Here is a 12905-nt window from a genome sequence, read left to right on the forward strand (position 1 = left end):
CAAAAGTGCTTTTGATTAGTCTGTGCACTTTGCATTCTTCAGCCACAGGAGAGCAAGCTTAAACCACTAAACTTCCCCGTAGCTTTTTAAATTCTTAATTGTGTTTTCTGTTGTATATTATTAAATAATTTTTTGCAACAATTCATAGGTTGTGTAAAATTTTTCAACAAAAATTTTATTTTGTTTTATTAACAATTAAGGTTTCAATGCTACTATAATTGGCTGTCAGAAAACAATAAATAAAAATAAAACAAGTTTTCAGTGAGTCTTAACATTTTATGGCAAATTTGCTTTACAAAGGATGTTTAAATATTTCTACTGGAAACAAGAAACAAGTTTCTGCCTTTATCACAGTTAACAACCTGATAGCGATTCATGTGGGTCAATTATCAATATATGCCGTAATATAATGTTGCAACATAAAATGTAGATTTATGCTTTGTTCTTGTGGCACGTTTATTATTATTATTATTATTATTATTATTATTATTATTTTGATTTTCTCCACTTTTCTCTCCAATTTGGAATGCCCAATTCCCAATGCGCTCTAAATCCTCGTGGTGGCGTAGTGACTCGCCTCAATCTCAGTTGCCTCTGCCTGAGTCCGTCAATCCGCCCATTTTATCACGTGGCTTGTTGAGCACATTAACGTGGAGACATACCGTGTGTGGAGGCTTCACACTATTCTCAGTGACATCCAGGTACAACTCACCATGCGCCCCACTGAGAGCGAACCATGTTATTGCGACCACGAGGAGGTTACCCCATGTGACTCTACCATCCCTAGCAACCGGGCCAGTTTGGTTGCTTAGGAGACCTGGTTGGAGTCACTCAGCACACCCTGGATTCAAACTAAGGACTCCAGGGGTGGTGGTCAGCGTCAAAACTCGCTGAGCTACCCAGGCCCCCATTTATTATTATTATTGTTGTTGTTGTTGTTGTTGTTGTTATTGTTGTTGTTGTTGTTGTAGTGTGCAGAGGCACCAGTTCTCATTGGAATTTATGGAGAAAAAAAAAAACAACACCGGCCAGCAGCTACCACAAGAAGATATTTTTTACATTGATATGATAGGAAATAGTACATATGTTATCACTACCAATATTATGAATGTTATGATTTAGTTTTGCATTTGTGATGCACTTGTTTCTACAAAAGACAACAGATTTGTGTTTAGTATTTAAATATAATTTCACAGAAGACACTGTGAGTGGACATTTTAGTGTTAATATGACAACTAATTTATTTCAGTTTGCTTTGCAAAATTCAAATATGTATTAACCTAACATGATCTTGTAAGAATAAATTCATACTCATGTGTTGTCAATGTCCTTGTCTCTTTCAGACTGAATGTGAGAGCTGCAGTGGCTGGTACCACTGGCAATATGTTATCCAAGCAAATATAGAGGCTGTTTAATTTGTCCAGTGTGCCAAATAAACTATTTTCTGGGGCACTTGCTAATCTTGTGTTTAATTTCGTACAATGTTTTTGAAGCTTTCATTATCTTACCAAGAAGAGCCATGCTCATTGTGACTGCTTCCTCAAATTATTAGGCTTTGGTAACTTTGTTTCATGTGACTAATATTTATATAACTGATAATACAGAAGGCCGGAATTGGTGCAACATGCCTTTAGTGTGTGCAGCAGATGACTTTCTCATTATACATAGACTGGCTAAACTTGAAAATAAGAAATGAGAAGAACACCTGTGAATACATACTTATGAAGACCTTTTTAAATGAAATGACTGAAAGAGGTTGTATATTGTCCACAGTGCAACACATGGTCAAAGAACAGACAACAGTGTCTATTTCATGTTCGCATGTGGTACTAAGCTATTAGTCCTATAGTCATAGCCTGTTTACAAAATGAGCAAGAAATAAAGAGTGACACAGAATAATCACACCAAGGTAGGTTACGAAAATTGTATTAAATCACAGATACTTCTGCATGTTTATTTTAGTCGTTGTTGTTAATGATAACAACTAACAGAAATATGAAATTAAAGATATGAAAGAAAAACAAGGCACGATAACTGTAGACTACTGTATTTGTATTTGCTAAAGTTTGCTCTGCTGTACTCTAATTTTGCCTTATACCTACTTCAGTAAATGCTGTATTCAGGAACACAAAACTAATCAAAACACATATTGCATTTATAAACTGCAAACTGTTACGAATATCTGAATATTGTAGTTATTACATACTTCGTTCGACACTGAAATTTATACCTTTTCGAAATAAGTTGAAAGTCATGACGGTGGTGCGTCAACATTTTCAGTTCCACTTCAACACGCATGTCAGGGTAATTCATGAATATTCATGTATGCTCCGCCCACTGGAACTAAATATTTCAGGAACTAAATAAATTGTAACACCAGTCACTGTTTACTTGCGTGTCATGCGGTTAGAGTCTTGCTTTTTAAATGTTGTAAGATGTCTTAAAAATGTCCCGGACAAAGTGTGCAGTTAATGGTTATCCTAATAATCAAGCGAAACTAAAGTTTTGTCTAAAACAGCAATGTTATGATCAGAAACCACTCGCAAAGCAAAGCGCTCCAGTCCCAGATGCTGCTTCTTCCATTGGCTGCCTACAGAAGGATTGACTTAGAAACATCTGTTTGAAAAAGCTTTAGAATAATTTGTTCCTGTGCTCTTTTCACTTAACTGGCAAGAAGTTAACAGCAGGGATTACTTATATTATCCACCATGACGGTCCAGCTACGATAGACGATCAGAAATGGAGTGCAATGAGTTACATATAAATTATAGCATTATTGTACAGGTGTGTGCGCATGTGCTGAAAGTTCATTAGACATTTTGTTCATTTCTATTTAGCATCTTTTTTGTGAATGCTTCACATGTTTTGAAATGGCATTATTACTGAGTATAAAATGGAACAGTGTTTTCCTGAACTGTCTGTGAATGTTTTCAACTGTTTTCATGCTGTGATGCTAAATGGATCAATTCTACAGTGGAAGACCATAATTATTAGATGAGACATGTTTGAAATTAACTGTATTCTGATTTTCCTCTTTCCTGCATTTTTCCTGCTTGATGATTTGGAAAACAGTGTGGACATTAATTCAGTATCAATTAAATGTATTTGTACAGTACTTTTAATAATACATACTGTTTTATAGTTACTTTACAGGGAATATTGAACTTTTGTGTACAATGTTTATAATGTACTGTATGTCCAAATAAATATGTTTATATGTATTGCATGTAGTTCTTTTTGTATGGTACAGTTTATTGTGTCGCTGCTAATACATTGTTATTTCCTACACAAGGACAATAAATTCAATCTATCAACAGGATCAGTTGTTCAGTCAACACTAAAACATTTCATGTAGGTTATAGCATTTAGATACAGAGATTATGTATATAAACTAACAATTATAAAGCTAGATTGAGCTTTCTACACAGTCATCTCCCACAAAATACTTGTATTTTATCTGGAAAATGGCAGAATGACAGTCTCATTGCCTGAGTCCTGTAATACACGAGCAACCTGCTGTCTGGAACTCCTCTGTATCTGCAGTAAGTACATAATCTCGGTATAACAAACTCTTCAGGTTCTGACTAGACTCAGTATATGCTTTAAAATAAATTATCTACAGTTCTCAAAACATGTCCAACTTTACAGTTGTGAAGGCACTAAGGCTACATAGCTTTTCAGGTTAGTCTGCTCAGGTTCTTCCATCGATGGATAAAGACTCAACAAAATACCTAAAATGCTTCTATATCTGGCCATCATCCTCAAACCCATAATCATTAACAGATAGGTGGGGAAGAACAATATCGCCTCGCTATAATTCATTTTTCTCAAATTTCTGTCATTTTTATTGCTGCTTAGTACTTAAAGATAGTTTATGTTTAACCAGAAGTTCCACCCACATCGCTCGCAAAGCATCATGGGATTCAGGAATATTGTGGATAGGTACTTAAGCCATTATAAAAAATATATTTTATGCAATTTTGGCTTTGTGTGTGTGTGTGTATGTGAGTGGGCAGGTTTAAGTGGTTTACGAGGACTTTTTTTTAGGTTACAAACTGGTAATTACAAGGGTATTATGCAATAAATGTGGTTTATGAGGACATATTTCTGTAAAACTTCAGAAAGTTTTTTGTGAGAGTTAGGGTTAGGGGATTGAATCTATAGTTCGTACAGTTTAAAAACCATTATGTCTATGGAGAGTCCTCATAATGATAGCTGCACCAACATGTGTGTGTGTGTGTGTGTGTGTGTGTGTGTGTGTGTGTGTGTGTGTGCGCGCACGCGCGCTAAACTATTTATAGGTGTGGGCACAACTCCCAAAAAATGTATTAAGTGCAGTGGGTGGAATGAGGTTCTGGGTCACTAAAGTCTGGAATGGCTAGTCTGGTTTAAAATCATTATTTAACTATTTAAAACAATCTTCTAAATCAGAAGCTCTTCTGAAAGACATGTCTTCTACTCATGAAATTAGTAGCACATTTCTCTTTGAAAAAAAAAAAAAGGAATAGAAAACCTGTTGGTAAATTATTGTGAAGGAGATTTCTTTTAAGGCTCCTTTTAAAGGTTTCATATGTGGACAGAAACAGTGAACTGGAGCCTTTACTTGTCTTTATATTTCATATTTCACTTACTAGTCTTTTTTTAAATTATGTTTATTATTAGGAAACCAGTGATTATTCAGAATTACAATTCAAGTATAAAGTATATATTTAAAAAGCAAAAAATTATGAGGGGAAAAAACTTTTAATCAGTAGGCTAAATAAAATAAATTACGTCTAGATGTGGAAATATAAGTGACTATATATTCTTTGCTACATTATTCCCTCACAAATCAAATGCATGTATAATGAGTAAGGTGTGGGTGACGGCAGCACTGCCTGATCCTGGATCAGTAGCAGCATCAGCGGGCAGTGTCCTATATTCACCCAGCTCTCATGGAACAGCACAGGCCCGCCATTTCACTCAATGCCTTCGCTGCTTTCCAATCCTGCGGGTTTACTAAAATAACACAGGCGGCGGTTAAACGGCAGGATTAGTGTCGAGACAGGTATGACAGATGAGTCAGCCAACGAACCTTTAGAACGCGCGTTTAAAAAGAGTAACAATGTAACGATTCCGCGGGAGATATTCAGTAACATCATTTCTGGATTCCTCATCGTCTCGCGCAGTGGATGACTGTATTCCAGAAGGCTTCCCATCTTTGTCTCCCCGTGTACTCGTTGCGTACGCTAGGAGGTCGACCTGGAACTGTGAACGAGGGTGGCAACTGAGTAGCATCACGATTTTAAATACACATATTTACTATTCCTTACTTGATCGCTGGAGAGCTTTGAAGATGTCTGGGCAGAGCATTACGGACAGGATAACTGCTGCTCAGCACAGCGTTACTGGATCAGCCGTGTCCAAAACAGTGTGCAAGGCAACAACGCACGAAATTATGGGCCCTAAAAAGAAACATTTGGATTGTAAGTATCACACGCGACATAGGTTATATTAAGCGTTATGAACGTGCGATAATTCGTCTTTTTACAGCTGCTGATTTGATTGTTTTGTATTTTTAGGCTATTGCTCAAGGGACAGGCCCTGGTTGTGCTAAGCTAACGTGCTCAGACAGACTCCTCTTATAATATTGGAAATACCGGCCTTTTATTAGAAAACATGTATTACATTAAACTTTGTTGAAGCAGATCAGTGCGTGTGCAATGAATTTTATTTAAGAAAAAATGTCATATGTTTGTAGTCAAATTTGATCCGGTGAATCTGATGATTTTACAATTGTATTTCTTTTGTAGTGCTAAAAAAGTTTATTATACGTTCAAACAGATCTCCACAGCATTGTCATACTATGTTGTTTTTCTTTTGTACATTAGGCCAGTTCATTCCCAATACTGCTGATTGGGTTGTTATACATTAGTAATAATAGCCATTGTGTCCAGGTTAATGTTAGGGAGATGTTTCATATGTTTCTGATGTGTTACAAGTCTTGGCTGCATTGCACAATGCCCATTTGGCTACATCACAGAACAAGGTTGTAGGTGATGTCAGTGAATTTTTGCACCTTCTTAAAGCAGTGCTGGAAGAGTGCCAGCCTAGTAAGTCTGTGGTGCTCTCTAATTGAGAATAGACCTCTAATTACATCTGTCTCAGTCAGGGGTGTCAGTTATTTCTTTGTGTTTTGACAGCATTATAAGACATCATTTGTTTTGCCTCTAATAATGAACATTCTGCAGGGGAGAGTGTTTTTATATAAACTACAGGTGTGCTCAATGCATCCTATCGTGAACAAGACGAACAATCTATTAATATATGCATTAAACTCACTAACGTTGTTGACAATTTCTGGTACATTATCCAGTTTGATAAGAAATCAGTTTACAAAAATGAGCATTCTGGACGGGAAAATTTTATAAACTGCATCAATACTCAATGCAATATATCAATTATCAACACAAAGATTGATCTTTCAGTGTATCAATCAAACTCACTCAGAATGCTGACAATTTCTGACACGGTTTTACACACATCACTGTTTTATTATATCCATGTAAGTTGTTACAGAAACATGATATAGAACAGTGAAATCGATGACAATAACAACTCCTCCGTCTTTCCTGCACTCGTCTCCATTATCTCACAGAAGACTGATGATGTGAGCTTCACTGTCTTGTCTACCTGGAATCATGTTTAATGATGTAACAGTTACAGTCCTCTTCATTGCAACCTGAACTTCTTCAGAAAGCAGCGCAGTGCAACAAATGAAACAATGCAGGTGTTTTGTAATACGTTTATATATATTGTAAAGTTCTTTTTAACTTTAATTGGTGTCTAAAAATTTGCCGGTCTTGCGCGAGACGCTGAAAGAAAAAACAGTGAGATTCAGTGCAACTGTCAAAGATGTCCGTCCAGCGTGTTAACAGTACATAGAGAAACATCGCAGATGCACAAAAAGCATGTTTGAACCGCCCCTAACTCACACTATACTTGAAAAACGGACCCAAACCTGACGGTTTTTCAGGACGTCGAGTTCAGGTCAGGTTGAAGACCTCTATTGCACATGTAGAATAACCGAATAGTGATATACTGAATGTTGACTATCCGCGCACATCCCTATCACATGTGCAAGGAAAAATTACAAGGCTTGAACAGGATCCAAGTTGACCACTAGTGGAACACTAATCACCCTAATGGTGACCTCACATAAAACAGCTATTTACAGTAAAACATCAATACTAATAGTAGCTGAAATCTCTATGAATTCTTAATAACATGCCCACATAAGTTCCTTTTGAGTAAACAAACATGCTTAAATTATTCAAGTGCAAGAGCTTATGGGTATTCCCCACAACCTCAGTTATGTACTTTACATGCACTGTACAAATCACATACTCGTTACTCCTGTATACCTGCAGCTCGGTCCATAAGCAGCTTTCTCCACAGCAACATAATTTCCCTGCGACGCTTATGTAATTAACAAACATGGCATCCAAGGAAGACTTTGCTATCTTATTCTGCGTTGCTTAGCTTTATTTCCAAATGTTCCAGAGTTGTTGTTGTGTCTGTTTCCTTAACTTTCCATTGCGACCTGCAGCAGAATTGCACTGCAATTGTGGGGTTTCCCTCTTACATAAACTATGGGATAGGGATTCCATGATTATACGGTTTCACTATTAACCGCGATTAAAAATGTCACGGTTAATATAACTGCAAGAATTTAGAATCCACTGTTAAAAATCGTGAAATTCTTTATTTAGAAATGGCAAAAATAATATATATAATGTATAACTATATCATATAAAGAGTTATTCATAAGATTTTGTTAAACTAAATGTAAAAACTCTTGTGCCTGTGTGGATACTGGAGCTGTTGCTATGGTTACAGATGGTGGCCGTGTGGTGCTTAGCCAGGTGTTGCGGACTGAACGTGAACTTTCAATTCAAATGAAACTGGGGCTTAAACACACAAACTCCAATATATAACAGAGGAATTCGATCTACCAGGCTCATATCCACCAAAAAAGTGGCTGTTTGGGAGCATTTAAATAGCTAAATGAAGATGACAGATGTAAATTATGCAGAAGTCATAGAAAGATACACATCCTACAAATGAGACAGGATGCTCCACTAGTCGTCCAACAACAAACTAGTAAGTTTAATATTTTTAGCTGTGGTGATTTTAAAGTGATGAATTAAAAGATGCAACTTTTGTAATGTTTGAGCGTGTTTAGTTACTATCAGCGAGTAAACTTTGAAAAGTTGCGTCTTTCGTCCTCATTATTTAAAGCAATGCTTCTGTACAAATTCATCACGTTCAGCAATAAATGTATATTTTAGTCATTATTAGACTTTATATTGCCTGCTGTGAGCAATCTTTCCATTATTATGCATAGTCCACAGGTTTATTTGTAAGGTGTTCTGGACAGTATTTTTATAGACTCGAGTCTGTTGCTGATATGTTGGGGTGTCTGACAGACAACGAATTGCTTTAATTAACTGTTGCAGAAGAAAAACTGTTGGATGCCTTGAATTAGGCTACATGTTGCACACCCACAGTAATCTTGCATTTACAATCTTTTGAAGCACTCTGGTTATATTGAAGTACATCACTGAGCTCGGGATGCGTGTAAGCAGTGTCATGCCGTAGATTGGAGCGTCTGTTAGTATTAGGGATGCACCGATAACCGATATATAAGTCAGAAGTTTACATACACTTAGGTTGAAGTAATTAAAATTAATTTTTTTAACCACTCCACAGATTTCATATTAGCAAATTATAGTTTTGGCAAGTCTACTTTGTGCATGACACAAGTAATGTTTCCAACAATTGTTTACAGACAGATTGTTTCAATTTTAATTGACTATATCACAATTCCAGTGGATCAGAAGTTTACATACACTAAGTTAACTGTGCCTTTAAGCAGTTTGGAAAATTCCAGAAAATGATGTCAAGCCTTTAGGCAATTAGACAATTAGTTTCTGATTGGCTAATTGGATTCAATTGGAGGTGTACCTTTGGATGTGTTTTAAGGCCTACCTTCAAACTCAGTGCCTCTTTGCTTGATATCATGGGAAAATCAAAGAAATCAGCCAAGGCCTCAGACAAAATATTGGACCTCCACAAGTCTGGTTCATCCTTGGGAGCAATTTCCAAACACCTGAAGGTACTACATTCATCTGTACAAACAATAGTACGCAAGTATAAACACCATGGGACCACGCAGCCATCATACCACTCAGGAAAGAGACGCATTTGGTCTCCTAGAGATGAACGTAGTTTGGTGTGAAAAGTGCAAATCAATCCCAGAACAACAGCAAAGGACCTTGTGAAGATGCTGGAGGAAAAAGGGTGAGGCTTTCAAGCCGAAGAACAGCTGTGAAGCATGGGGGTGGCAGCATCATGTTGTGGGGGTGCTTTGCTGCCGGAGGGACTGGTGCACTTCACAAAATAGATGGCATCATGAGGAAGGAAAATATTAAGGATATATTGAAGCAACATCTCAAGACATCAGCCAGGAAGTTAAAGCTCAGTCGCAAATGGGTCTTCCAAATGGACAATGACCCCAAGCATACCTCCAAAGTTGTGGCAAAATGGCTTAAGAACAACAAAGTCAAGGTATTGGAGTGGTCACCACAAAGCCCTGACCTCAAAAAGTTTTGGGCAGAAATGAAAAAGCATGTGTGAGCAAGGAGGCCTACAAACCTGACTCAGTTACACCAGTTCTGTCTGGAGGAATGAGCCAAAATTCCAGCAACTTATTGTGAGAAGCTTGTGGAAGGCTACCCAAAAAGTTTGACTCAAGTTAAACAATTAAAGGCAATTCTACCAAATACTAACAAAGTGTATTAAAACTTCTGACCCACTGGAAATGTGATGAAAGAAAGAAATCATTCTCTCTACTATTATTCTGACATTTCACATTCTTATAATAAAGTAGCGATCCTAACTGACCTAAGACAGGGAATGTTTTCTATGATTAAATATAAGAATTGTGAAAATGAGTTTAAATGTATTTGGCTAAGGTGTATGTAAACTTCTGACTTCAACTGTATATCTGGATATAAATCTACATTTTGTGTACCTGATTACAAAAACAAAAGGCACACCTTATAAAGCCACATCCGGAGCACTTCTAATGAAATCAATCATGTATAGTGGAGTATTGTTTTTATTTTAAAACAGCTTCAGTTGCAGAAAACAAGGAACCTGCAAGAAACATCTAAAACTTATAAATCATTTACCAAATGTAGCCTACATTGAGCCAGTTAAATACATTTTACATTCCTATGGCCAACTTCCTTTTATTTCAAAAAACCATAACGACTCTTCAATTTAAAATTAATTTGATAAGTGAGCTACTTTTATAAATATAATACATTGCACTTTATTCAAACCTGTGAAAAGACAAAACTAAGGAATGCAAGCAAGTCTTAAACTCACTGTAAACACAACAATATGCTTTAACATACTAAAAGAAACAAAATGCATGTGACATAAATAAATACTGTATAATGGAGTGTTTACTCAGATCCAGTATGATCCTCTAAAGCAAAGCCAGAAGGCACAAATCAGAACCCACATGGTGAGTAGCATGTGCCTGAAAAAAACATTATTTATCGACTTTAATATAATGTCCAAATCTTATTATCAGACCGATAACTTTAAAATGAACATTTATCGGCCGGTACAGATATAGCCGCCGATATATTGTGCATCCCTAGTTATTATATACCTCCTATTTATTTGTTGTGCATTTATCAGTTTTCTTATTGTAGGGCTGCCATTAGTGTCCACATTTCCTCCAGAAATACATCCACTAAGATGTTCATTTGTAATATGATATGCATTTTTTGCATTAGTGCTGTTGTATAATAAGAAAAATTGCAAATAATCATAAAACCGGTTAACCGTGATTTTTTTCTCAGAAGGTAATCTCACGGTTAAATACTCACACTGCGGTATCCCTACTCTGGGATTCCCCCAATGAATGTGTACCTACTGTATACGCGAACGTGAGGGACAGTCAAAATTTTACATTGGTGTATATAAACGGGTATAGTTTATATTGTGTTCTTTTCCCACTGTAATCTCAGAAATGAATAATCCTTACCGTGTGTGGACTTTTTGTTGGGCGTCTGTTCACGCACATGCTCACTCCTCAAAAACCTGTAAGAATGCCGCTTATTTGTTTACATGACCACATAAGCTGCGTTCTCCGGGAGAAATCCAGGTGGACCTATGGATAGCAAATTTTAATAAGGGTGCCAGTAAAGTTTTTAGTCGCCCATGAGAATGTAAACATGTGCCTTTATTTGTTTCTTTTATGATTTACTTAATTTTAATGTATTTTTATTACTATTTAGATTTTGATAGTTTTTAGGAAGCATGTCATTATAATGAAATCTCAGTAGTTTGTCAGCAGCACCCAGTTTATTTTGTGTTATTTGAGGATTAGGACTTCAACATGTCTCTTAAAAAAAGGGATATTTGCAATAGTGCATTTTACATTGCATTTTCAAGAACATCTACCAACATACGGAGTTAGTAATGGGCTATGCAATTCCTGTGCTCTTTTACATAAAGCACACTTTATATCTACATAGTAGAGCTGCATGATTAATCGCTAAAAGATCGCGATCTCGATTTAGACACCCACTCGATCTCATTTCTAAATGAAAACGATTCCGCAATGTATATTAATGTTCTCGTCATGTGGCATGCCTTTGTAAGGCGGTCAAATTTCATTTAGAAATTCACTTCAAGACTAAATGTTGATAAACTTGATATGGCATCTACAAAATACAGCGCTCCTGCACGAGATGCTGAATAAACTAAAACTCAACAGCCAAACATGTTTGTCCAGCACAGTGCTTTACAAACTGCAGGGTGCAGTCACGATTAGCTAGGAGTGTGACATAATCTCTGTTCAGTTCAGTATTTTAATAGCCACCGATGCTACAAAAATACCGGCATTACCAAGATCTGACTAAATTCACTACCTCTCAAATGCTCACATGCGTGTGTCTGCCTGTGTGCTTGTCTCGTGATGAATGCAGTGCTCCTGCACGAGACTCTGCACCGTTTTTAATCAAAATACCTTTCTTAGGCGATATTAATGTAATCAGCTCTTAATGAATTACGGGAGTGTAAACAGACAGGATTAATGTCTTGACGCTATATTAAAGCAAACAGCTGTTAAAGTGTAAACAGACGGGACAAATACTTCAAAGTGTCAGAACTGTTCGATGTCTAAATGTATATAAGCTGCATGCTGTCTGTTATAGGCATTCGGGCACTCTTACTGCATCAAATCAGTTTTGATGTATATCTAATAAACACAGAGTAAAGAGTGTCAAATATTTAAGAAGGTTCATTTTGAATTAAATTACTTTTTTATGTTTTATATTCTAATTTTTTAAATGTTTAATTGCTACTATTGCTAAAAAACTTAAAGCACTGTTTACTCTGTTCTCTATTTAATTACTGGCTCTTGAATAATAACTTCACAAGATTGAAGCAATTTTTACAAGAGAAACACTGAAGGCCTCATTGTTTTATTTTAAATTGTTAATATTTATTTTAAAACAACTTGTAAAATAACAGTGTTTTATTGCATATTTGCTTACAAGTGCAATACCAAGTTAACATAGAACTGTTAATGAAGCTTTTTTCTGCTCGTTTTACTTTTACTTAGCATGCGAGAACCAGGTAAATGTTTTATTTTTATTTTTTATTTTTTATGCAGTTTTTTAACAGGATTTTTTTTTTATTGTGTTTGTTGCGCCCTCTTGTGGACTTAGAACATTTTAAATTTATATATTTGATTTACAACTTTATTGCATTTTTGCATAGATTGAAGCAGGGAACATTTTGTCAGAACCTCTAGTACATTACATGTTACTTTGTTTTGT

General features: G+C 36.2%; 1 protein-coding gene across 14 annotated transcripts in view; it reads left to right on the forward strand.

Moving 5' to 3' along the window:
• The first annotated feature begins 4930 nt into the window (after nt 1–4930).
• Nucleotides 4931–12905, forward strand: part of LOC127429835 (phosphatidylinositol-binding clathrin assembly protein-like) — a 29992-nt gene continuing 22017 nt past the window's right edge. For all 14 annotated transcript variants that reach the window (XR_007895362.1, XR_007895363.1, XM_051679099.1 and 11 more), the window contains exon 1: nt 4931–5465. Coding sequence is in view for 12 of the 14 variants with exons in the window: in XM_051679099.1 (XP_051535059.1) it covers nt 5336–5465 (130 nt within the window). In the remaining 2 variants the exon portion in view is untranslated. The remainder of the gene's footprint in view (nt 5466–12905) is intronic.

Source organism: Myxocyprinus asiaticus, chromosome 39 (genome assembly GCF_019703515.2).
Source record: "Myxocyprinus asiaticus isolate MX2 ecotype Aquarium Trade chromosome 39, UBuf_Myxa_2, whole genome shotgun sequence".
Classification (NCBI taxonomy): domain Eukaryota; kingdom Metazoa; phylum Chordata; class Actinopteri; order Cypriniformes; family Catostomidae; genus Myxocyprinus; species Myxocyprinus asiaticus.